General features: G+C 43.7%; 1 protein-coding gene across 1 annotated transcript; it reads right to left on the bottom strand.

Annotated features, from left to right (window-relative positions):
* Positions 1–612: 612 nt before the first annotated feature.
* Positions 613–27,931, bottom strand: Fbxo9 (F-box protein 9). Its single transcript, XM_021171318.3, has 13 exons — positions 27,600–27,931; positions 23,327–23,410; positions 20,601–20,759; positions 18,849–18,906; positions 17,216–17,315; positions 14,704–14,834; positions 13,978–14,092; positions 5,969–6,087; positions 5,677–5,767; positions 4,971–5,066; positions 4,599–4,692; positions 3,194–3,345; positions 613–1,204 (listed from the first exon to the last, which is right to left on the bottom strand). Exons 1-13 carry the CDS (start codon positions 27,600–27,602, stop codon positions 1,096–1,098), a joined length of 1,311 nt encoding a protein of 436 aa, XP_021026977.1. The 5' UTR covers positions 27,603–27,931; the 3' UTR covers positions 613–1,095.
* Positions 27,932–27,946: the final 15 nt, after the last annotated feature.

Raw genomic sequence — 27,946 nt, forward strand, 5'->3', positions numbered from 1 at the left:
ACCACCTCCATGAGGATAGTTAACCAATTAACAATTTCTAAGGCAGTGTTCTCAATCTGTGGCTTGCAACCCCTTTGGGGGGGGTCACGTATCAGAGATCCTGCATATCAGATATTTATATTATGATTAATAGTAGTAGCAAAATTACAGTTATGAAGTAGCAATGAAGTACTTTTATGGTTGGGGGACACCACATGGAGCTATATTAAAGTGTCACAGGAGGTAACTTTAAGTTTTACCACTGGAGGTAACTTTAAGTTTTGATATTTCATGGTTTTATAATCTGCTGTTACTGCTTCATTCATGTACCTTACTCCCCCTTTGACCATATCTGCCCCTTCATCTCCAAAGGAGGTGATTTATACGATGCGCAAATTTTCATTTGTGAAGAAAGACCCCAGAGTCAGCTGCTTGAGCTTGCTGAGTCCCAGCCTGACTTCACTGTTTCACACTTACATATCTGTAAGTTGCCTAGATGAGACTAGGGGTGCCAAGGTTTGGGGTCAAAGGTAAAGGCCAGTGATGGCTGACGCAGTGTTCCTGATGCCTCTGCTGGCTATCCCAGGACCATTCATTAAACACTCTCACACTGTTAAAGACCATCCACATATATTTCCTTGAAAGAAACATTTATTTATGATCTTTATTGAACAGTTTCAAACAAATCCAGAACAGGTTTCACATTTTGAGTGTGATGCAAAGCCACTAAGTCATGCGGGAATAAGTACTCTCCAGTGTGCTCCCTGACCTATGTGTGTTGAGGATGCTCAGGCACAAGGCAGTGGATGTGACAGATCTGCTCAGAAACCTGCTTGAAAACATGATTTCAACTCTACATCAACATTTATTACAACAAAAGTATCCTTAACAACTTCTAATTTCAAAACAAAGTACCCCAGGAATCAACTATCCTTTTAAATAAAAAAAATAATTTATACTCTTCTTAAAGAAACTCCAACAACTTAAAGTAAGTTCCAACTCCATGTATGTATATATGCATGTCTATCTACATGCGTGTGTGTCTATGTACATATAACTTAGGTATCCCAGCGCTCTATGCTTCTGCTCATGCAGCAGTGACATGCTGGTGTGGCTCTACAGAGGCCTTTCCGAGAAGGCAGTGTAGCTCCTCACTCTGGCGAACAACAGGGGCGTGTACATCTTGTCAATCTCAAAAGCACTCACTGCAGTCTCACCGGTTGCTCTGGAAACAAAGTGCAAAACATCAGAATGAGAAGTCCCAATGTATTTAAACTCCCGGCCTGCTTGTATGGTGTGAGTTTAAAGTCTACACAGTGGAGGCGGAGTGTAAAACATTTAAGAACTTCCTTCAGAAACTCTCTTTATTGGCTGCATAATATTATGATCCCTGCTTGTATCATAATTTAACTTAATAATTATTCTTTTGGAAATTTAGGTTGTTTCTGATATTTGACAATTGAAATAATGTGTTATTCGTCAAGAATGTGTTATTCTTCATTATGACTTTCAACATATTCCTAAGAGAATTCCCAATCAGAGACTATAATCTGTAGCCCTTGTTAAACTGTTTTTTTTTTTTTTTAAAACGCCCTATCGGGGCTGGAGAGATGGCTCAGCAGTTAAGAGCACTGGCTGCTCTTCTGAAGGTCCTGAGTTCAAATCCCAGCAACCACATGGTGGCTCACAACCATCAGTAATGAGGTCTAATGCCCTCTTCTGGTGCATCTGAAGACAGCTACAGTGTACTTATGTATAATAATAAATAAATCTTAAAAAAAAAAAAAAAAAAGCAGCAGCTGAGCGTGGTAGCGCACGCCTTTAATCCCAGCACTCGGGAGGCAGAAGCAGGCAGATTTCTGAGTTTGAGGCCAGCCTGGTCTACAAAGTGAGTTCCGGGACAGCCAGGGCTACACAGAGAAACCCTGTCTCGCAAAACAAAAACAAAAAACACAACAAAACAAAACAAAAAGCCCTATCATTACAAGAGAACTAAAGATTTAGTATGGGATCAATAGCAAATGTGTAAGTGTGTGCGTGCTGAGGAGATCACTAATTATGCTCCACAGCTGTATTATACACTCCTGAGGAGACATCACCCAAAGCAGAAAACCACGTGACTTTGGGCCACTACCACCACAGTCACCAACAGCTGCAATCTGCACCTGCTCTGGAGCGCTTTCCTTCTAAAAGGCAATTCTCATTCCTACAGGGACAAGCACAAGCTGTGGCTTCCTTCTCCTCCTGGGTTTTACTCTGGAGACTCTGCATCAGGTCACAGACTAAATGGAGAAGGGAAGGCCTGGGCTGTGAGGACTCGGCTGGGCTTGGTAGACAGAGCCTCCACATGAGTACTGAAGTCATCCACACGGTGGAAATGTGATGGAGACCATCACCCCGCAGTCAGGACTGCAGAGCGGATTGGGAGCCTGTTCGAAACCTCCCTCTCAGAACTCTGGATTCGACCTGCGTGGGGAGCCCACGACACCAGTCTTCCTTCAAGCTCGACACCTGCTAACTGGCAGTCACATGACCAGGTGTTTCCTGTCTCTTCTAAACTCTTTCTTACTTCTGTACTGTTCTTTTTTGATGCTCTTAATTAATTACCTAATTTAAAAACCCTACCAAGCAGAATTAAGAGCTTTACATAGAGGGCGGTAGCAGGTGGGTGGGCAGGGGAGCACCCTCATGGAAGCAGGGATGGGGGGTGGTGGGATAGGGGTTTGGGGAGGGGAAACCAGGAAGGGGGATGACATTTCAAATGTAAATAAACAAAATAACCAATAAAGAAATGTTTAAATAAAGAGTTTTACCTGGGTGTCACCCACCAAATGTATTTGGCATTGGGCTACACTGAGCACCATTTTAACAGACATAATTTTTGTAAGTATAATTTTTAAAATGATTGTATAATTCCCAAGAATGAATCTCCAGCCTACAGAGACCTCAGCCCTAGGATGGAGCGCCCCCTTTTTTTGCGGGAGAGGGGTTCGCATAAAAGTCTACTTTATGCTATTTTAGGCATTCCTTTTTTTTTTAAGTTTCTTTTAAAATTGTACATGGTTCTTTTGTACCCCACCACATGTGTGCCTTGTGCCTATGAAGGTCGGAAGAGTGGTAAGCTAACATGAGGGTGCTGGGACCTGAACCCAGGTCCTCTGGAAAATCAACAAGTGGCCCTAACTGTGGAGCACTCTTCACTGCGTTCACCTACTTGTAAGTGATGTGACAAGAGTGGTGGATCCAGATGAGTTTGTTGAACCTCTGGTGGCCACTGGAGCACAGCTGCAGTCCCACATGGAAGCTGTGGTCTGCCTCTTGGACAGGAACACGACGAAAATACCTGTATTTATGGTCAAGTGGCTTCTGTAAAGAAAAGGTTCGTGAGCTAGGACAACCGTTAGAGGAATGTATGATGTGAAATTCACATTGCAGATAACCTGTTACACATTGCAGGTCACCCTGAGTACCACATGTAAACCTATGAGTGTTCCAAGAAGCGGTGGGTAAAACACCAGGTTTCCTCCTCACCAGCTAGAGTTACCTAGCAGTTTCAGGAATAAAACTTTTTTTCTCCTTTGGTGACTAGGAAGCCTGGAGAGAGGCTTGACAGCTCGCATCTTCAATCCGTGAACTGCCAAGGACAGGCAGATCCTGGCAGCTTGAGCCTGTATCTGGCAGAGACAGGCAGAACTCTGGGAGTCTGAGGACTACCATGTCTACACAGCGAGTTCCAGGCCAGTCAGGCTACACAGTCAGACCTTATCTTTTTTTCTATACATTTATATATAAGGTGTAGAGTACAACTCATGGTTTACAACAACAGCAAGACAGTCACAGCCGAACAGGTGTGATGGATTTCACTCTGACTGTACTTTTGCACACTGTGAACACTGTGACTGGCTTCCTTATAGAAGGATACTGACATGCCACGTGGGAACACATGGAAAGCACTACAGCATTCCAGGAGCCCATCAGAGGAGGCAGGGAAGCCAGTGCCCTGGTGTCACGACATCACTCACAGATAAAACCCTGCAGCATCTCACTACCTGACAACAGGAAGGGAGAATGAACCTACGAGCCCCACTACTTATGGGGACAACAGCCTACACTTGCTCTAACCACTTCCCAACTGATGTGGCAGGTATGTACGATGTCTCTGAACCAGCACTAGACAAAGGAATTTAGAGAAAGTTGCAAAAAATATTAGCTCTTCAATCCACCAAGAATTTAGAGCACCATAGACCATGATATATATGTATATATAATCACATTTACTGGGCATTTATTCTTTCTTCACAGAAACAGAAGAGGGAAGCTTTTTTCTGATAAAATGCTCTCTCTGCAAGTCTCCTGGCAGAAGAGTGGCCTGTACGAGCAGCAGAGACAGTAGCAGGCCCTCGTTAGCAGAGACAGGAGTCGGATGTAGGAGATCCTGGTACTGCATTTCCGTGTGTGAGGACCCTAGAATGGCTTTCTGGAAGGGCAAATACACTGATGTACATAAACGTCCAACTCTTGTGGCAGAACCGTCAGGGGATTGTTTCTCTTTCCTAGCTGAGAATGGATGGATGGACAGCTGTGGTAAGAGCAGCCTCAGCTCCACAGTGCATACTCACTTCTTCTTTTTTCTTAGTTATTACAGCAAAGACTTTGGTCTGATTGTCTGCGTCTTGTGACAAGCGGTAATGACCCAGCAGAATTGCATCCGTTCTAAGAAATAATAAGCACACCTTAAAACAGCCAGTTATACTTATCTGAGCACCTAGAAAGCGGAGTCCCAGTGCCCCTTCCCCCACCCGCTCACACACAGCACTGGGATGAGAACGAGCTTGCACAGGCCTTGCAGGACAGGCTTCCCGAGACCCCCCAGCCCCCAGTCCCCAGCCCCAGTACTGGCTTTTATGACATGCATTATTAAGCCATAAAAGCGCTGTCTTAGGATAAGTATGGAAATGTGGACTAGGTAGAAGGCCATATAGAAACACTACCTGGTGTTCCTGGTTCTTAACCGGGGAACGATGGACGGAGGCTCCTCGGGGGTGGTTAACATCATCACATGGCCATCAGGAAAGAATCTTATGTATCTACATGAGAAGAAACCAAACACCACCACACACAGTACAAAACATGTCCTTAGTTTTCAGTCTCTACACTTAGTTGGAGCTGTGAAACCCAGACTGAAGCCCATCAGCAAAGCATGGGTAAGACAGGAAGGCAACCGGAACCGAGTGGCAGGCTACACTGGAGAGCCTAGGCCTGTAACTCCTTGGGGTCTGTTGACCTTTCATTTCACTCACCAAATAAACTTTAAACTTGTCTCTTAGACTAAAGGTCTGTGTTTTCCTGGGGCACTTATTAATGCCTGACAAAGCAAGACCCAATAACTATACACAGTGACGGACACTACCCTACTTATTTCTCAGCTGCAGACCCATGTGCTGAACAAAGGCTGGGACAGGCCTTATAGGTTACAGTATAAGGACAGAGGAAAGGGGCTCAGGAAGGCTACGAGGGGCTGGAGGGATTATACAACTTATAAATAACCTTTAGGTTTTTGAGTGCGGTTCCTGTCATAATATTAGATAAAAAAAATACTGAGGACCATTTTGTGGATAAATCACGAGCAACAGAAAGCAGATCTAAAACCTAAGATACTTGAGAATTCCCCACTCACGCACTTTACAGCAGCTGTACCTGTAATATTCCACTTGGTGCCACGCCCTGTAGAAACCATCAAGTGACTGCTCTCCCTGGCGAATATATGTGGTTTTACTGATGTACACTCCTACAAAAAACAGACGTTCCTTTAAAGTCCATAAGTAAAAGTCACGTTAGGATCGCGTAGCGCATCCCGCTCTATTTTTAGTGCTGCTTCCCTCAGTTACGTTCATAGGCACTTAGGTCCATTACAAAAAATGAAAACCACGTTTTATCAAAATTACCATTGTAGATCATGATTACTCCTGAGCTCTTGAGTCCAACTTACCATCAAACCGAACACGGGGCCGTTCTAGAAACATCTCTCTCCAGGACGCGTATGGGACGAGCTTCATGCAGCTCCTGCCCCACACTTTCAAGCAAGCCAGACGCCATATTTCAGGGTCTCTAGGTAAGAAAGCACAGCATCAATCAATGTAAAAAGCTAAGTTAAGTCCTTAGAAGCAAATGAATATTTTGACTATCATGTAGTTCTTTTTAATTCAACAACTATTTGCTGAGTATCTGCAAGATGCTGTTTCAAGAGGCAGGCTGAGACCGACACACCAGGTGAAGACCTTTTGTTTATTGGTGAAAGTTCAGGTTGAGTGCTAGTGTAAAAACCAACCACCGAGGCAGTCAGATAGGAAAAATACTGTCCAAGAAACTGACCCTTTGGACAGGGTGACCACGGGGACAGGGTACACCATCCTAGCAGCAGCTGTCAGTGTGAGGCTTGAGCTGAAAGCCAGCAGGAGCACAGGCTGCAGAAGTGAGCAAGCTGTGCAAGGCAGAGGAGGAGTCAGCATCCCACTGCTGGCCTCTAGCAGGACAGTGCCAGCTTACGAGAGAAGCTTTGAGCGTGGTTATGCTTTCAAAAAACAACTCCGGGAGAGATGGACTAAAGAAAGGTGACAGGCCGGGCAGTGGTGGTGCTCGCCTTTAATCCCAGCACTTGGGAGGCAGAGGTAGACGAATTTCTGAGTTCAAGGCCAGCCTGGTTCTACAGAGTGAGTTCCAGGACAGCCAGGGCTACACAGAGAAACCCTGTCTCCAAAAAGCCAAGAAGGTGACAGAATCTGAGACCTTATCATCAGAGCAAAGTCAATACATCCAGACTATAATAGAGGATGATAAACGAACAGAAAGCCAACTTTAAGAAACAGTGGCAGACCTAGCAAACACAGGAGTGGATGTTCACAGTCAGCTATTGGATGTATCACAGGGCTCCCAATGGAGAAGCTAGAGAAAGTACCCAAGGAGCTAAAGGGATCTGCAACCCTATTGTTGGAACAACATGATGTACTAACCAGAACCCCGGAGCTCTTGTCTCTAGCTGCATATGTATCGAAAGATGGCCTAGTCGGCCATCATTGGAAAGAGAGGCCCATTGGACTTGCAAACTTTATATGCCCCAATATAGGGGAATGCCAGGGCCAAAAGAATGGGAATGGGTGGGTAGGGAAGTGGGGGGCGCTATGGGGGACTTTTGGGATAGCATTGGAAATGTAATTGAGGAAAATATGTAATAAAAATATTAAAAATCAAAAAAAAAAAAAAAAAGAAACAGTGGCAGAAAGTTTTCCAAACCTGGAGAAAGACAAACATCCCGGAATCAGGAAGATCAAATACAGCCAAATATGTCAGAGAGGTGACCCAATGTGCCTAGCAACAGACTCCCGATCAGAACTTCTACAGGTCAGGGGCCTGGGATGATCCATTCTAAACCCTGAAGGAAAAGTAACTGCTAAGCTGGAGAGAGGCCCCTGCCAACTGCCACAGCAAAGGGAGAGCTGCCTGCCAGTGCAGCTCAGGGAGAGCTCTGTCAACAGCAAGGAAGGAGAGAGGGCTCTAGACAGAGGGCAATGTAGAGGACAAAAGAGCTGTAGCTCCAGGTCAGCTGCTGGGGACTGCCAGGAAAAGTAGCTTAGCGCCAGCACCAGCTGCTGTCAGCTCTGACTGTGGAATAAGGAGTTCCTGTCCTCACAGGCCTTGGGAGTGAGGGGGAGGAAATGGAGAGCTGGGACTTGAACCCACACTAAGCAAGCACTCCATCACTGAACTACCTATAGGGCTTTAAGAAGGAGCTTGATGGTCCCTTATGGTCCATGTTCCATAAAGGAAACCTGTCCTTGCCTTAGGGCAGAATCTAAGCTGCAACAAGAGCAGCCAATGCTGGACAGCCTTCTGCCTTAGGGGCTAACAGCCCTTCCCTGATATAAGCCTTGGGCTTGTGTGGAACTCACAGGCACTCAGCATTCTCAGATCATCAGGGGGCATTGCCACAAGATTGAGTCCTGTCTGCATTTTACCCAAGGGACATTGGGAGGGTGTCCTTGCCTCTGCCCTTGACATTGCAGCTGTGTATACAATCCCAGCATCACCTACGGCTGTCCTCCACCAGAAGGTAGGGAGGTCCCAGCCACCTCCAGCAGCTCTAGGATACAACTGCTAGAATTCCACTTCCTGGAGCCGTCTGTGCTCTTGGGAATGGAGCGAGGTTTCCTCTCCAGCCTGCTGAGTACCAAAATCCCAGCTTCATCCACCACTGTCTCTCAGAACCTGGCAAGTGTGTCAGCTTCTTTGGAAGCTTTTGTTTCCTACCCACTCTTACACCATCAGGTTGCATATGATAGCCTTAGAAAGGTTGGTGGGCAGGGCACAGGACCCCGACCCTGGCCTTCAGGTTTGTGTAGAAAATAAATGTGCATCCTTTTGCATCCATGCAGGAATGCAGGCTGCACTTATCCCATGGGAGCTAGGCAAGTCTACATCCTACCACACAGCTCCAAAAACTGGATCCTGGCACCAAGGTCCAGGTATTTTCTACATCTATCTTTTAAGACTTGTGACAAGGACCTTTTCAAATCCTATGGTTCAGGGACCATAGCTACAGACATCACAGTTCTTGGTATTGCTTGCACTTGTCATGAGGGACCTAAGGACAGTCCCCTGCATCTCAGACAACAAAGACTATGGCAGATACAAGTCCCAGTGGAGCCTGGGACACACGCGAGCCTGTGCCCATTACGAAACTGTATAACTGACTTTATGAATCACTGCAGTCCAGACTATTCAGAGACATTACCGACATCAATCAGAGTCAAAGAAATCACAAGGATGTTACACATTTAAGCTCCCTTTTAACCAGAGCCAAAGCTCTAGCTGACTCTATATTCCATCTGAAGGAAAAGAAAAGAAAAAAAAAATGTTTCCAAGAAACACAGGAAACAAGAACAAAAGGAGATGGGGTTACTTCAAACTAAAGTTCCTTTCTGGGTCAGTGAGATGGCTCAGCATCCGCCACCAAAACTGCTGACATGAGTGTGGTCCCTGGACCCAGAGGGTGGGGAGAGCTGACTCTGAGTTGTCTCTAACATAATTAAAACATGAGCAATAAATCTAAACAGAGATTTTTTAAAAAGAGGTATTTTAATGAGGAACAAGTACAGGAAAGAAATGTTCCAATCCACTAATGCCTGGGGAAGGACAAATAAGACATGGTATCACAGACTCCACTATGAAAAGCTGCAAGGACGTAAGTAAGCGCAGCCATGGGGGTTCCTCAAAAGATGCACATAGGGAAGTCACATGATGAACAATCCCAGGAACGGGCATGTATCCAAAGGAAATGGAATCAGTGTGTTAAAGGGACAGACACGCCTTCACTTCACTGCAGCACTAGTCACAATAGCTAACGACAGAAAGAAGAACAGACCTTTAAACATGTAGCACATCTACACACTGAATTACTAGACAGACACAGAAAGAATAAAATCCTGTACCTTGTAACAGTTGGATGGAACTACAGATCATTAAGTTATGTAAAATGCCAGTGACAATGGCCTCCTACCCCACTCATGCAGGATCTACAAAAGTCAATCCTATGAAAGACAAGAGAACAATGGCGGCCATGTGCTGATCTGCACTGGGAAAAAGAGTACTGGGTGGGGACGGGGACTGACTATGCCTGGCCCAGGGAGTGGCACTATTAGGGGGTGTGGCCTTGTTGGAGGAAGTGTGTCATTGTGGGCGTGGGCTTTAGGACCCTCCTCCCAGCTGTCTGGAACCCAGTCTTCTAGCATCCTTCAGATGAAGATGTAGAACTCTCAGCTCCTCCTGCACTATGTCTGCCTGGATGCTGCCATGTTCCCTCCTTGATGATAATGGACTGAACCTCTGAACCTGTAAGCCAGCCCCAATTAAATGTTGTCCTTGTAAGAGTTGGCTTGGTCATAGTGTCTGTTCACAGCAGTAAAACCCTAGCTAAGACAGGAGCAAAGATGGTGGTGGGAGGTTGACTGATGGCTGAGTTACAATGAGGGCAAGAAGCGACAGTGCTGATGTGGTAGGGTGGATGGAGATGTCAAAAAGTACAAGATTTTGAATTTCTACCATAAAGAAAGAAATATACCAGGTACTGTGGCATATATCTGTATCCCTAGTATTGCAGAGGCTGAGGCAGGAGGATTCTGGATTAGAGGACAACCTGTGCTATATAGTGAGTTCAAGGCCATCGTGAGCAATATAGCAAGACTATAGTTTCAAAATAAATGCTGGCATGTGGTTTTATAAAGGGTACTTGCCTAGTACAAAAGTGGAATATGCTTAATCTGAATGTACAGTGTGCAATATACATATATCAAACAGTATGTAGTACCATTAATATAGAAAAACTTTAACTTTTTATGCACTAGCTAAAACAAAATAAATTGAGGTGCATGCTTACAGTACCAGGATTGTTTTGCATATGAGGCCAGCCTGAGTTACACAGTCAGTGCCAGGCTAGACAGGGCTACCTTGCCTCAAAACCCAAAACAAACCAACAAACAAACTCCTAGAAACAAACAAAGCTGCCAATCAGACCTGTTCTCATCAGAACCGCCCTTCTGACACGAGGGAAGATGTTTCCAGAGAAACAAAGCTGTCCAAGGTTCTCACCATTGCCTGTCAACGGGAAACACTAGGGGGGATTTTCTAAGATCAAAGAAAATAGTGCTGATAAAGAACACAAACATCTCAAGTGTAAATAAAGATGCAAACTATAACATCCAGACTTCAGATATAGGGGAGAAGAGCACTTGCTGCTCTTGCAGAGGACCCGAGCTCAGTGCCCAGCAGCCACATGGCGACTCACAACCATCTGCATCTCCAGTTCTCGGGAATCCCAGGGCCTATTCCAGCCTCTGCAGGCACTAGGCACACACATGGTGTGGATAATGCATACAGTCTAAACATCCACACTCATGAAAGAAAAGAAGTCTTAATTTTTTTTAAAGTATTCAAATATAGGGGGAGTAGAATCAAAGTATGGAGGGGTGTGTGTGAGTGTGTGTGTGTGTGTGTGAGAGAGAGAGAGAGAGAGAGTTGCTATCAGCCTAAAATAACTTATTAAGATAAATGCCAGTACAAACCTGCAATAAATACACTAAAAATAAAAAGCAGAAAATAAAACCATGCTACTAAGCAAATCACCTCACCAAAAAGAAGACAAGAGAGGGGAAAGGGTCTGGAATACCCGGAGAACAATGACAACATAAGTCCTCCCATATCCAGAACTACCTTGCGTATATACAAGAGGACCAACTTCCCAGCTCCAAGGCAGAAAGCCTGGACAGAGGGCTGACTCGGGCAAGTTACCCTCTGGACTCTACCCATGCTGTGGTACTCACATACCCCACACATACAAACACACACAAAAAAATAATGGTAAAAATGACTTTTGAAAACTCATGTTGAACTACCACCTCACTAAAGAAAAAAATGGCAAAATGTTAGCAACTACGGGGAGAAAGAGACTCTCTGTACTGTGGGAATGTGTGTTAGTAAAGCCACCACTGAGACTGGTACAGAGGCTCCTCGAGCCATGTAAAACATAGTGATCATATGGGCTAGCAATCCTGCTGAGTATATATATACCTTTCTGAAAAAAAGACTTTTCTAAAGCGTTTACTTTTATTTGTGTGTGTGTGTGTGTGTGTGAGAGAGAGAGAGAGAGAGAGTGTGTACCTGTGTATGTGTGTGCTAGATATGTGTGTGTGTGTACCAAGTGTGTGTGTGCCAGGTGTGTCAGTGCCCTCAGAGGCCAAAGGAGGGCATCAGATCTCAGAGCTGGAGTTACAGGCTGTTGTGAGCTGCATTCCACAATGCAAATATATTTTAAAACATCACACTAGAAGCAATAAATACACATATTTTTTTTTTCCTGTCAATTAAAACAAAACTTCCTATGGTGGTTTACAGAGGAAAAAGTTCTATGGGTCCCTAAGTGGAAGCAAGACCATGCAGAATGTCACTGAATTACTGAGACCAGGAGAAACAGAGGCTAAGTCTGCACAGTAGCAGAAGCAGAGAAAAGGCTAACTGGAAATACACTTTAAGGACAGCACCAAGAGTGAAAACAGAGGCTGAGGAGATTGTCAGTCAGTGGTAGTGTGTATGCTGTTCACTTGTGAGGCTGGAGTTGGTTCAATGCTGGATGTACATGGCTGCCACACACATACCTGACACACTCATCCCTGAGGAGACACAGGAACCCCACTGCAAGCTTGCTAGGCAAACCAGCAAAATCCGTTAAGTTCTATGTTCTAACCTGACCCCGTCTCAATATGTAAGGTGGAAAAGGATGGAGGAAGGATCCTATTCAATTTCAGGCCTGTGAATCTGTGGACATGTGCACGCGCACACGCACGCACACACACACACACACACACACACACACACACACACACGTATACAATACGATGCAAAAAAAATTAATATAGTCGTGGTTTTGATACAGCTCAAAGTATTTTTAAATCCCACTGGATAAAAGATAGACTCTTCAACAAATGGTGCTAGTCAAACTGGATACCTATGACAGCTACATGTAGAAGAATGAAGGCACATCCTTATCTCTTCCCCCAGCACAAAACTCAACTCCAAATGGATCAAGGACCTCAATCAAGTAGGATCTGATGCCCTGGATCTGATAGGGGAGAAAGTACAGAATACACTTCAACGTATAGACACAGGAAAGGTCTTTCTCAACATGACCAGCATAGTACAAGCATTAAGACCAACAACTGAGGGCTGGAGAGATGGCTCAGCAGTTAAGAGCACCGGCTGCTCTTCCAGAGGACCCAGGTTTAATTCCCAGCACCCACATGGCAGCTGACAATTGTCTGTTAACTTCAGTTTCAGGGAGTCTGACATCCTCCCAGATGTACATGCAGGCAAAATACCAATTCACATGAAATTTAAAAAGAACACATTTTAAAAAATGTTACTTAAAAAAAAAAAAGACCAACAATTGATAAATGTGATTTAGTGAAACTAAAAAGTTTCTTTATAACAAAGGCACCATCATTCCAGTAAAAAGGCAGCCTATAGAACAGAAAACATCTTTACCTGTTATACATCTGACAAGATCAAAAACTGGAGCAAGAAACTAAACAGTGCTCAAAAGAAATAGCTACAAGTGTTCTTAACCACTGGACCATTTCCCCTTCCCCAGAGTTTCTCCTTTTAACAATTCTTCATTTTATGATGATGTATTAAGTTTCATTCCTGAAATTTCACCTTTTTAAAATCAAACTGTCATTTCTCCCCACATATAATTAATGGAGTGATATTGAGATTCACCAATTTTGAAGGGCTGGCAGCAATCCGGTAACTATTCGACAAGTATTTGTGCAACAGACTAACACAGAGAATTATTAAAAACCCAGGCTCTGAATAATTCAAATAGTTTATGTAAAATTCTAGACTCTAAGTGGTATTGGGCTATTTTGTAAATAATGCATTTGGATAAGAACTACGGTTATTAAAACTCTAGATGCTGAGGACACACTGTTTTGTATAGAATCCTATGGCGAGCAGTTGCAAATGATCTCACACTGAACTGCAACACGTTTAAAGTACACAACAGTTATTTAAGGGGTGAAAACAAAACTCCAGTAAATCTAAAGTTAAATAATTAACCCTAATGGGTTTAGAGCTACTATTCAGACACTGTGAATGTATTCTTTCTTCTACATCAACTGAACCATCATAGGAACTGAGGAAGCAGTCAGGGTGCCTGTATCTGCCTGGCAGTGTGCTATACCCTGGGAAGCTAGCACATTCTAACCTTTAAGTGCTGTTATTTGAGGAAAATCACATTAAGTACAGCTTTGTAAATTTTCTATTTAAGCTTTTACTCAGAACATCAAGGTTTTTTTGGTTTTTTTTTGGTTTGGTTTGGTTTGGTTTGGTCAAAATTGACAAAAGGCTATCATCTTTTACTTCACTGCCTGGGTCATTTCTAAAAACCAGTACCTGGCACAGATATAGAATCCTCTGCACACCAGTGACAACTGCTCTAACGATCTGAGGTCCAAGTCACTTGATACCACCCATCGGAAGATGTACATCAGCACCTCCATAGGCAGGACTGCAACAGAAAATCATCTTCAGTGACTTCCCTTACTCTGAGTGCATCTAAGAAAGCTGTAAACCACAGCCTCAGACAGCGCAGAGACACAGGCAGAGCACATTAACTCGCCAGCAGCAAACGACTCCCACAACACGGGGGAGACGTCACTTTTCTGCACAGAGTTAATGCTAAAGAACCGTTTCCCCTGGATAATTATTTTATCTCCAAGATATACTAAAATCAATATGGAAAACGATGGGATTCTTATATTAAACTCTAAAGCTATTTTTATTTAAGAAAAATTTAAATAGTCCTCCCATAAACAAGCAGTACTTAATATATGAACATGTTAACTCCTGAACATTTAGCCTCATCAGGACCACTGCACACTCTGGCTGATGCACCCAGTGGCACCAGAGTTCCTCCAGCTTCCAAAGGGCTTCAATGAAAAAAGTATGGCGTCCCAAACACCTGCATGCCCTGGTCTGTTGTTTCAGATTCTGAATAGCGCAGGCTTACATCTCCAGCTGTTTCTATCGTAACTAGATCACCATCATCTAGGTCACCAATCGCCTGACTTCACCCCGAGGTTCAAGGGTTTCTGAGTGACAACAGGCAAGGAGCCACACCTGATATGTGAGTCTGACTGGTCTCAAGCTCAGGCTGACAGAGTTTGAGCACAGACTCCTGCAACGTGAGCTGCTGCTGGAAGTACGACAGGAGATCCGCCATCTTGCTGGCGTCCTCGTTCTCTTCAATGCTGAAACCGAGAGGGAGGGAGTAAATTGAGTGCATCAGATCATTGGAACAGACAGCTTAAACACTGGTTCCACCGCACCTTCAAAACTGATTTAGAAAGACAATTTAAAAAGCCAACTTTCTTATTACTTTTAAAAGCTGTGCTAGTGTGGACCCTGCCTTGTTGCAAAGTCCATACCAAGTTTTCCAAATGAAAACGTTTTGGTCATTATCCAAAGACTTAGGATTTTTAGGCTCATGTGTTGGGATTTAATTAGTTTATTTGTGGTGAGTTTATGAGTTAGTGAAAAAAATAAGTGATTTGAATTTTTTTTTTTTTTGGTTTTTTTTGTTTTGTTTTGTTTTTTGAGACAGGGTTTCTCTGTGTAGCCCTGGCTGTCCTGGAACTCACTTTGTAGACCAGGCTGGCCTCGAACTCAGAAATCCTCCTGCCTCTGCCTCCCGAGTGCTGGGATTAAAGGCGTGCGCCACCACGCCCTGCGTGATTTGAAATTTTTGTGTAAATTCTTTAGTGAACTCTTTTTGTGTAGGGTGTTTGGCTATGAGTCTGTTCACCATGCAGAGCCCTAAGAGGCCAGCAGAGGGCATCAGATCCCTCTGGAATTGGTGTTAGAGTTTTGAGCTGCATGGTAGGTGATGGGAACTGAACTCTGGTCCTCTGAAAGAACAGCCAGTGCTCTTAACCACCAGGCCTCTCTCCAGCCTGTATTTAGTGATCTAATCCCTTCTGACTGTATGAAAATAAAATTATATAAATGCCATTTGAGTTGCTAGGTTTTCTAATAAAAATTCCCTTAATTTGTCACCCTACTCTAAAGAGTAAAATACCAATTTTGAATAAGCCTTAGAACCCACAAATCATCTACAGATATTTACAGTTGCAAGGTTCTTTCAGCTTTCCATTTTTGAGGAAGTTAACCTTAAAGTTGATCAGTTACGAAAAGACTTGCATGAGGATGAAGTTAGGAAAACAGGACGGACATTTCACAGTTCAGAAAGCAGTAAGTTTCAACTTAACTTTGAACTTAGATAAACTCACCCATCTACCCAAGCCTCAATACAGACAGACAGTGGTAGCATATACCTCTAGTTCCAGCACTCAAGAGACAGAGGCAGGCAGATCTCTGAGTTTGAGGCCAGTCTGATCTACAGAGCAACCACAGGGAAACCCTGTGTCAAAAACAAAACAAAACAACAAAACAAAAACAACACAAAAAAGTCCCCCAAAACAACAACAAAAACAAAAACAAAAAAAACAGACAAACACTTCAACAGGGGTGAAACTGTCACCAAAACAGAATCCTCAGGACTTCCCAGATCTGGTACAAGGCAGTACAAACCTAACAGACAGAGTAACATAAACTTGAAGATCTGGTAACACAAACCTAACAGAGCTGGTAACACAGACCTGATAGATCTGGCAACACAAATCTGACGGAATCCTTACGCACTTCCATAACATAAGACCTAGCTAAAACTTAAAAAGCTGACTAAGATCCATACCTAGGTAACTCAGCCCAAACGACTCCTTTGGGAATGAACTACTACTTCACACTGTCCAGTCTCATCTGGTGAACATGGTGCTTTGAACGTGCCGAGCAAGCACTCCACCAACCGAGCTACATATCCTTAGCCCTAGCATTTCCCAGTTTAAAGCCAACATTTCCTCCTGGCCACAAACAGCTTTCCTTTTCATGCCATCAAGTTGAGCTTTGGGGAGAAATTAGGCCAAAACGATTTATAACTGTCTTAAAAAAAAGCACGGGCTTTGAAATACACTCTTAATCTTCTCTCAGTTGAAGCCACCACTGCTCTGTCAAGACTCGAATGGAAGTGCTGTCTCAGGTACAGTGAACCCGAGTTTCCTCAATGCTTGCTTATGCTTGAATCTATGCTTGTAGACAACGCTATTTTAGAGGTTTGATAATGCTAATTCTAGATACACTGGGAGAAAGAAATCGCTAGAGCTTAGCATTTTCCTAACAAGATGCCTTTTTGAAATGTCAAAAAGACTCAAACACACAGAGGCTAGTACAATGAAGTTCTGCATGCCCCCCACCCAACTTTGAGCATTAGTGACATATTTGTCAACTAGCGTAACTACATTTTAGTACTTTCTACTGCAAACAGATTTCGAAAAGTTGAAATATATTCTTTAAACTTTTCAATAATCATCAATTTAATTTTACAAACTTTCGTCACCTTTTTGTTACAGCTATTTAAGATGTAAATCTTAAAGTGCCTCTAATTAAATAAGTCTACTTATAAACATGGACACATTAAACGTGACTAACAGAATAGCACCACCTTCTTAGCAGGGTAAGAGTTAGAAGGGCACCGTGCTTAACTTACAAACTATACCCATTACTGTCTGATACGTACTAGCCGCTCCCAACGCCGTCGCCATCTGGAGACCGGGTGTAAGTGATCTTGAACTCAATGTCTGGCACCAGCTGCATAGCCCTACGGTAGAACTTGATGGCTACAAGAGAAAAGCTCATTAGCTTTGGCCACACATTTCTCTCACTCATTTTGTCTGCCCTTAGCTGTGGTTGGTAGACTTTAAGAACAGCTGAATACTTCAAACATGCAAACATGCAAACTGAACAAAGTTATTTCCAAACCGCGCAGCTCAGGTTCCTGCCCTCTCAAAGCTAATAGGTTACAGAGACTTAAGATGTGATTTGATTGTTTGCGTTGTTCTTGGGGGGTGTTTGGGGACTCTGGAGGATGGTGCTGGTTTTTGTTTGGTTTGACTTAGTTTTCCGGGACAGGGTTTCTCTGTATAGCAGCCCTGGCTATCCTGGAACTCGCTCTGTAGACCAGGCTAACCTTGAACTCACAGAAATCTACCTGCCTCTTCCTCCCGAGTGTTCAGATCAGAGGTGTGCACCACCAGCACCCAGCCAACTTGCTATATTGCTCTCTGTCTTCTGCATCCTCTGCATCTGGAGCAGGCTACCATGCACTGGCGTCACGTGGGAACCTCACAAAACTAATGCACTTACACAAAGGACTTGACCAGTTAGACACTTAAAATGTGGGTAAAGGGGGCTGGTGAGATGGCTCAGCGGTTAAGAGCACCGACTGCTCTTCCAAAGGTCCTGAGTTCAAATCCCAGCAACCACATGGTGGCTCACAACCATGCGTAACGAAACCTGATGCTCTCTTCTGGAGTGTCTGAAGACAACTACAGTGTACTTATATATAATAAATAAATAAATAAATAAATAACTTTTTAAAAAATGTGGGTAAAAACACCAGTAGAAGAAACTTCCACATAAATACAATAACTTCAAATAATGCTATTTTCCATGTGTTTTCATAGGACTCAATCTCAAACATTTTTTCATGCTTTTTCAAACATTTCAATTGCTATAATTACCACCAACCATCCAACCAACCCCTTACTATTGATTTACAGTACAACCACTCTGTTCATGTGTGTTATCTACCTCACTCCTTGCTGGAGGCAGAACCCAGGTTATGTACTGCACAGGGCAGGCAAGGACTCCACCACTAATGCATTTCTATTGGGTTTACAGAGACAGAAGCTGAAGCACCCTGCCTTTGGTAAAACTTAAAGTCAGGCTTAGAAAGAGGGCCTACGTATTCTCTGATTTCATCTTTTGTATTTTGTTCATCTGAAATATTTTGACATGTGAAAAGAACAAAGTATGATCTTTATTCATGAATCACCAATGTAAAACTAAATATAGAAAATGCATCTTACTCATCCTGTAAATATGGTAATACTACCCTGCAATGAATTTTGAAAACAAATTATATACAATTTATTTATTTTAATTAATTAATTATTTTTGTGAGAACAAGTCTTGACTATGTAACCCTGGCTGGCCTCAAACCTGCAAGGATCTTTCAGTCTCAGGCATACACTACTTAAAACAATTTCAAGTAGGAGGAGAAAAATGTCCAATACCAAATAAATTCCAGTACAAAAGAAAAAAGTATTGATCACTAACAAAGAGTTGCAGTTCAGAAGCAGAGCTTTTACCTTCATAGAGAGCTCCATTTTGTTCTTCCTCCACTGCCTGCAGGAAGAGTTCTCGAGCCTGTAAAATGAAAAGGTGAAAAAAAAAAAAAAATTGAAAATCTGTATGGTAAGTGGACAAGCCAGGGGTGGTGGCACAAGCCACAATCCCAGCCCTGGAGAGGCAGAGGCAGCAGGATCAGATGTCCAAGGTCATCCTTACATGAGGGCAGCCTGGGTTTCATGAAAAATAATAAAAATAATCAAAAATAAGTAAATAAAAGTAAATTTAGAGCATGAAGACGCATTCTTAACTGGTGCTGTAGAAACTGGACAGCCAAAGCAGAACAATGGAATATGACCTAAGGCCCACAGCTTACATAAAAGTAACTCAAAATGAATTATGAACTCAAAAGCAAAATGCAAAACTATAAAACTTCAGGGAAACTGAAAAAAATCTTGGGGACCGAGATGGCTCTTCTGTGTGAGCCATGAAAGGAAAGGTTGATACATTCTGCCTCGAAGAGACTCACAACTCTGCAGGGCATACCCTGCTGGATGGAATGGTGACAGCCCCCATGTAAGAGGAAGACCAAATGAAATGGCAGGCGACAGGAAGCAGCTAGCATGGGAGTACTTCCCCTGTGAACAGCTACAAACTTTCCTGGATAAGGTAATGACTGATACAACATGATAGGTTTAGTTTAAAATGTGAAAACCAACAAACCAACCAACCACCCAATTAAACCTCTCAAAGACAAGGAGCCCAAGCACCAAGTTAGGTGGCAAAGGCCTAAGGAGGGTGAGGCAGGGAGATCATTGTAAATTCTAGGGTATGCTGGCCAACACGCGAGTTCCAGGTCACCTGGACCATAGAAGAACCTGTTTCAAGAAAAATAAAGGGGGGTTGGAGAGATGGCTCAGTGGTTAAGAGCACTGACTGCTCTTCCAGAGGTCCTGAGTTCAATTCCCACCAACCACATGGTGGCTCACAACCATCTGTAATGGGATCCAATGCCCTCTTCTGGTGTGTCTGGAGACAGTGACAGTGTACTCATATGCATAAAACAAATAAATATTTAAAAAAAAAGAAAAATAAAATTCTTTAAAAAGGCAAGAATATTTTACCCCTGCCTTTAGGGCTTCTGCTGTAATTTTTGGGCATCTACTTTTTTAAGACTAAGTGAAACTTAAGAGGCAACAAATTAACAAATGTTACAGAAAGGGGGTGGGTGATAGTAAAATAGGCTTGTATTAGTTACTGTGATAAAACGCCATGACCGAGACCACTTATAAAAGGAAGTTCACATGGGTCACGGTTCCAGGGTTTGGCATTTGTGGTGGCATGCTGAAGGAGCAGGACACTGAGGGCTCATATCTTTCACAGCAAGCAGGAAGCAGAGTGCAAACTTGAAATGGCATGAGTCTTTAAACTCTCAAAGCCCCACCTCCAGTGACATACTTCCCCTGTCTAGCCAAACAGTGTCACCAACTAGGGGCCAAGCATTCAAATGCTGGAGACTCTGGGGACATTGCTCATTACATCACAACAAAGCCACAGCAACAATATCTCCCGAAACACTTAGAAGTACGGGTAAGGTGAAGGACCTGGAAGCAGAAGTACTAGTCATGCGAAACTGTCCCACATCAGAAAACATTATTGTACTTTACAAACCACATCTCTGCCATCAGAGCTGACTAACAACAAAACACACTGGTAAAACTCACTATGTGTCAAAGAAAAGAGTTAATTTGTTAGAGCACTTCAGCACTTAACTTTTCTTCCTTTGCCAGTTCCTGTCTTCCTTTGGTGTCTGCAGCTGCTTTCAGTATAGAGCTTCTTCCTGCTCTGCAAGACCGAGTTTCAACATGACTGGAACCTACACCTGGAGTAAGTTCAAACATCCACTGAGCTCTGAACATCTGGAGCTGCGCCTGTGACAGAGAATATTGGAGGACCCATCATGGGAAGGCAGTGAAACTCTGGTTTCCCATATTTACTTCACTGTACATTGTTGCAATTCAAAGACCAGAAAACAAACAGACAATCCTTCAGTCTCTTTCTCTCTCTCTCTCTCTCTTTCTCTCTCTCTCAAAACAAATACCTTATAAACATACTTTTAAAATATCATCTTCTGAGGCAAGCAGATCTCTGAGTTCGAAACCAACCTGCTCTACAGAGTGAGTTTTAGGATAGCCAGGGCTACATAGAGAAACCCTGTCTCGAAATCCAAACAAACAAATGAAAACAAAAACAACAGCAAAAAAAAAAAAAAAATCATTTTCTGCTTAAAACTTTAAAGAATGAATACCAGACAAAAGTAAGTTTTTCCATATAGTAAAAAGCCTAAAAATACTGGAGAACTAAATTTTAATTAGAATTGAAATTATAAGCCCTGATGTGGGGGCAGAATTTGTATGTTATTGAACATTTGTTAATAGTACATCTAGTAGATATTACAAAGTTTCTAAAAATTTCTATAGGTCAAGCAAAGTCTTTCTTTTGATAAACATTCTATACTCCAAAAAGGAAATCCTTTTAAACAAAGGTCATTTAAAAATAAAGCATAGAAAAAGTCAAACTCCCAATGTGGTCGACTGCTTTTAAGGAAGAAATTGTTACCCCAACTTTTGAAAACAGTCACAGCATCACCCCATGTGGGTACTGCCTCAGCAGAATCACACTGCCTCCCTGCTCCCCACCCTAGGACCTGGCTTTCGGGGAGGGGCGTCTATCCTCAGGACCCCACAGGACCAGCTCAGGGGTCCATTAAGACTGCAGGCAGCCGGGCTTCTTCCTTTGCTGTCTCTCCCATCCCCCTCCCAAGGCCTTGACCCTAGCGGTGCCTTTCAGAAAGGGTCCCGAAGAGTAATCGCTACTTCTCTGCATTCTTCCTGAGGAACTCCAGCCAGTGTACTTCTCCTGCGAAAGACTGCTAATAGAACCACGGATATTATTTCTGGGTAACTTTCTAGAAAGGTGTCTCATGGATGTCTTAACAATATTCTGCAGTGCTCTGCTTCCAGACTTCTAACATGTTACACTCGTGCCTGACCTGCAGAATCCCTAGCTGCGTCCATCCAACTAAACAACATGCGCCAAGTAAGCATGCCTCATACAGCTCAGAAGTCAATATTAGCTTAGTTACAGTAATTTTTGAGTTTAATACATATAGGTTTATCTCATCCCCTCATTTCCCTGTTATTTCCTTAGATTTAATTTCCTGGTCAGTTGCTGTATCAAAAGGGAGTGCATACTTCTAATTCTGATCCACATTGCTCGTGTATCCTCCAGAAAAATAAAAGTCGGTTATAATCTCAAGTGTAACGTGTGTTTTCACAGTCCAGACAAAAATGGACATTATTCAATAAATTATTAATTCATTGAGTTGTGGTTAAATTATTAATGAGACATATTACCTCTTCAAATATTTAACAGCCATTCATATTTTTTCCACTAACTGTATGCTCACCTCTCTCTACCCTGTATTCCTCTAATTTATGCACATAATCTATCCACTTACGATTCTAACCCTTTGCTAACATAGCAAGCAGTTGTTCTAGCTATTTCTTTCAATTTTATGGTGCCTTTTGTTATACACAGGCTTTGAACTTCAAATGATCAAATCTCAAACTTGTTCATTAAGTTATGTGCTCTGGCTTGCATATTACTTTTAAATATCTTAAGCCTACATTCTTGGACCAAAACAGCAGTTAGGTGAGTAAGATCACCTGCTGCAGAGCCTAATGACCTGACCTGGGAGCCACGTGCTAGAAGGGAAGGAACGACTCCCGCCAACTGTTCTCTGACCTCCCCACAAGCACTGTGGCACATGAGTCCATGAACTCACATGCACACACAAGTAAACAAATGTAAAAAAATTAATATAAACATTTAATTTCATATTTTTACAGAAAAAATATGTTATAAAGAATATCGGGGGCTGGAGAGATGGCTCAGCAGTAAGAGCACTGACTGGTCTTCCAGAGGTCCTGAGTTCAATTCCCAGCAACCCACATGGTGGCTCACAACCATCTGTAATAGGATTTGATGCCCTCTTCTGGTGTGTCTGAAGACAGCTATAATTGTACTCATATGCATAACAATAAATAAATAAACAAATCTTAAAAAAAAATACCAAAGTCCAAACTAGGACATGATAATGCATGCCTTTAATCCCAGCACTCAGAGGCAGAGGCATGAGATCAAGACCACTCTGTTCTACAGAGTGAGTTCTGGGAAAGCCAGGGCTGTTTCAAAACAACAAAACCCAAAAACCAACCAATAAACATTAACAAATCAAAAACAACAACCAACAAAAAACATAAACAAAACAAAATAACAACCAACAAAAAACATAAACAACAAAAAACCAACCAACCAACCCAAAAAAAAAAAAAACCCACAAACAAAAGACTATGCAAGCTCAGCTAAATTCCATGCAAATAGAAGCCGACCAACTGCGACCAACTTCTCACAACACAGAACTGAAGACACTTGCCTGCAGGTCTCTCTCAGCCGGACTCTCATTTCCTTCATCGCCTACTCTGTCTGCATCAGAATGACAATCTTCCTCCGCTTCTGCCTGAGAAGAACAAACCAGAACAGGGTCCCAAACTGGTAAAGACTAGTTTCCCTCTGAGACCTTCTCAGTCAATTGTTAACTAATACCACACCCCAGTTTGTGGAACCCACTTTGAATATCAAGGCTGCACAAAATTCAAGTTCGGAGGCTGAGACGCTTCATGTCAATGAAATACAATTCCTTCTCTCTGGGTATCCACTTTGGTTAAGTTTAAATGATACCAATACAAAGAAAATTTGTGCTTTAACTTTTATAATACTGTAGAATCAATTCTGCACTTCTAGGTGACCCAGGCTTGGTTCCCAGCACCCACATGGTGGCATAAAATCATGGTATCTCAGTCAGGCATGGTATTTCATGCTTTTAATTTCCACACTCAGGAGAGAGACAGACTGCATCTGAGTTCAAGGCCAGCTAGGTCTACATAGGGAGTTCCATGTGAAGGAATACAGTGAAACCTTATCTTAAGAAAAGGAAGGAAGGGCCGGGCGTGGTGGCGCACGCCTTTAATCCCAGCACTCGGGAGGCAGAGGCAGGCGGATTTCTGAGTTCGAGGCCAGCCTGGTCTACAAAGTGAGTTCCAGGACAGCCAGGGCTATACAGAGAAACCCTGTCTCGAAAAACCAAAAAAAAAAAAAAAAAAAAAAAAAAAAAAAGAAAAGGAAGGAAGGAAGAAAAAGAAAGAGAAAATCAGCCCTTCTCTTTTTCCCTATTTAAATGCTAAGGAATTGAGTCCAGAGCTTTGCACATGGTAAACAAGAATTCTAACAGAGCCACTGAGATATATTCCAACCAAACTCACCTCTTCTATTTTATCTGTAGTATAAACTCAATCTTTTACACTGGAGTGGCTTAACGTGGAATAAAGGTGGGCTGAATAGTGAGTGGCTTTGGGCTTAATAAACGTTTCCATTTACTATCACCATCGTATCCTTTTAGTCTCAGTACGTTAAGTAACTAAAATGAATCCTCAGGAAAATAAAGTATTGCCTAGTTCAGTCTGTTAGCTAATAACTTATCAGCACGGGCAGCTTGCTCAACACTCAGTGTGTTCAGGCCTACACAGAAATGTGGCAATGAGGAAATGACCCTGACAGTTAGCTAGGACTAATAACAAATGGATTTTATTGCCTCTGGTCTCTACACAGCAGAAAGGTACATGTAGGTTCATACACACATGTACCTGCACACACAGGAAACACATATCCATACCACTGTCACCCCTCCTCACAAAAAAAAAAAAAAAAAAAAAAAAGAAAAGCCCAAAAGGCAATTCTATCTAGTTCCAAGGACAGTAACTTTTCTATTAGCAAATTTTGGCTCTAAGTTATTTCCAGGAGAGAAAAGGTTTTGCCACCACAGATCTCTGAGTACAGCAACCAAACACGCTTGTACCACATAAGCGTAACATAAACAAACTCTACTCCTATTTTATCTCTGGCAACCAGACCCAAAGCAGGGAGCCCGTAAAGCTTGACTAGCTGGGGCAGAGTAAGATCCCTGCTGCTCTGTAAAGTCACTCCAGGGAAGACATACATCAAAGAAGCATTTGCTCCAAGCCAGGAGTCTGGGCTTGGACAAAGGGCTTAGACTGCTCTTCCCCAAAGGGTCCCTGTGTAAACAGAGGTCCTCAGGTTGGCATTCCTGGGTGTTGAAAGAACCCGTAGGATCTGGCCTGATGGGTGGGGAACAGTTCCTGCCATGATGTGCTGTTGCGTGGGAGGCGCAAAGCAAGGGGGCCACCTGGATCCCGGAGTTGATCCTCCAGATCATGAGCCAAAGCGAACTCTGTATAATGATCTCAGGCGTTTTGTTGTAATGAGAAACTGATCTACTGGGAAATACGAGAGGGACTGTGAAATGCATGGATCCCACTGAGATGTATACTTCCAAGAGTCTGACTTATCACTGCAAATCCTAAATATAGCTAGTAAGAGAGGACCCGAGTCCCACGGAGTACATCTTTAGAAAGACAGCCCTCTTGCTGTTGTCGGGCAGTCGGACTAAGCTAGCCTGATCTGAAGAGCTTCCCCGGCTCTAATGGGTTAGTGCTACTCAGTGAGCAGCTTGCTCTTCTGGGCCTGGATTGCCTTCTTCCTTGCTTAGCTGCATCTTCTTCAACATTCAGTCAGCAGCATTTTCCAACCGTCTTCTGTTGCCTTACAAATACATTCGTATTGGAATCATTTGTCTCCCTCAGTAGAAAGAGTGTACCGAAGGCAGAGAGCACATCTTGGTCACAGTTGGTACCTTTAGGACCAAAAGCACCACATGATTTTTGGTAAAAACAAACAAACAAACAAACAAACCCAGCATCATTAGTTTTTGTTAGTTGAAACAGGGTCTCATTGTGTATAGCCTAGGCTGGACTGAAACTCAATATGTAGCTCAGGCTGGCCTTGAATTTGCAGTGATTTTCCTGCCTCAGACTCTTACGTGCTAGGAGGAATTTGAGTGTGAGCACTATACTGGGATCTCCTTATTTGGAGAGACGTCTGTGAGCTGGAGAGATGGTTCAGCAGTTGAGGGCTGCATAGTCTTCCAGGGGACCCGAGTCTGGTTCCCAGCGTTCGTGTCCTGCAGCACATAACAGCACCAAGGGACTGGAATTCTCTCTCTGGCCTCTGTGGGCACCTGCACATACATCGCATGGTGTCTCAGTTAGGGTCACTACGGCTGTGATGAAACACCATGACCAAAAGCAGCTTGGGGAAGAAATGGTTTACTTGGCTTACATTCCCACATCACTGAAGGAAATCAGGACAGGAACTCAAACAGGACACAATGGTGGATGCAGGAGCTGATGCAGAGGCCATGGAGGTGTGCTGCTTACTGACTTGTTCCTGCATGGCTTGCTCAGCCAACTTTCTCATAGAACTCAGGACCAGCCTGCCAAGAGATGGTACCACCCACAACGGGCTGGGCCCTCCCCATCAATCACTAATTAAGAAAATGTCCTGCAGGCTTGATTGCAGCCTGATCTTTCGGAGACACTTTCTCAGGTGAGGCGCGCCTTCCTCTCAGATGACTCTAGTCTGTGTCAAGTTAACATAAATCTAGCACACACTTTAAAACATTAATTTAAGGAGAGGGAGAGAAGGAAAGAGGGGTGGGGGGGGGGAGAGATCTGTAAAGAGAATTAGTGATACTAGATTCTGGGTCATCTTTTCAGATGTGATTAAAAGTTTATCACAGATCACAGTTTATAGGTTTGCTAATACTGAGCACCAAACCCCACACCATGCCAGGCTAGTCGGAGGCTCAAAAATAACTAGAATACAGAATGCCTATCTCAGAACAGAATCCATTGCTAACCTTGATTTTGGCAGTAGGAACTGGGATTTTACTACATTTAGTCGATTTTAATCCCACTTGAAATAAGCAGGAGCTTAGTTAATCTTCAGTATTTTCATAGTTGAAAATTACTCAAGCATCATGGTATAGTTTAGGGGTTAGTTTCTTCGCAGATGAGATTGACTGAACATAAAAGAAGGTTAAGGGCTTAATCGTGGTCTGAGGACTACTTTTGAAAGTTTAGAAGAAGAATCAATTAGTGTGTTTTCTGTGCACCAGACTAGTTTCATAAAATAAACCGTTGCAGCCAATTCATGGTTTTTTTTTTTTTTTTTTTTTTTTTTTTTAAAGCCACTTGAGTGTTCTCCCAGTCAGTCTGGTATCTTTCATTCTTAAATCATTCAGCCCTAGCTGGAAACTAGTTTCTTAAGTCATTGCAGAGCCTACATACTCCATACAACAGTCCCGTGAGACCCGAGCTGTCACACATGGAGCTTGGCGCAGTCTCTCAGTCCGCACAGCAGAGAAGCGGCTTAGGCCCTCGCTATCAAGAAACTTGGCAAGAATCCCTCCAAGCCCAGTTTGCCAGGACTGCCTGCAAATACCCTACTGGGGCCACTGACGCCTCGAGGGCGTGCGTCCCAAACTTGGAGCTCCTGAAATCATCTATGGGCCGGGCTGCCAGAACAGAAGCGATCAACAAGTGTCACGGCTTGCCAGGGCCACCTCCCTTGTGCAGAAGCCAGGACAGCTCACCTGAGACCTGACTCCCAGCTCGGACAGTCTGGAGCGACCGAAGCGGGCCTTTCCTCGGCTGTCCGTCAAACCCTGCCCTCACCTGGGGCCACCTCCCGCTCCGAATGCCCGGCCCTCGCTGCCCTCCCTCCTCGGTTACCATGCTGGCGGGCGGCCGGCCCAGTCGAGGGGCTTCCCGCGCCCGGCTCCCGGAGGGGTGGCGGCTGCCCGGTGTCTACTCCTGCCCGTCTGCTGCAGCGCGGCTTAGCAGAGTTCTCGGTCGGAGAAGCGCACCAGGCAGCGGCAGTAACTGCGGGCCCGGCGTACGGCAGCCATCTTCGCGGGACAGGGGGCCGGAGGCAGGCGCGCTGCGGCGGCCGGGGACTCGAGCTGCGGAGGGGTCGCCGGTCGCCAGCGGAGGCCGAGCACCTAGCGAGGAGCCGAGCGTCCGCCCAGCAGGAGACGTCTGGACGCAGCGGCGGAGCTGCCTGCTCTGCTGCGGAAACT

This window comes from Mus caroli, unplaced genomic scaffold (assembly GCF_978045245.1).
Source record: "Mus caroli unplaced genomic scaffold, Mus_caroli_1 scaffold_11, whole genome shotgun sequence".
In the NCBI taxonomy this organism is placed as follows: domain Eukaryota; kingdom Metazoa; phylum Chordata; class Mammalia; order Rodentia; family Muridae; genus Mus; species Mus caroli.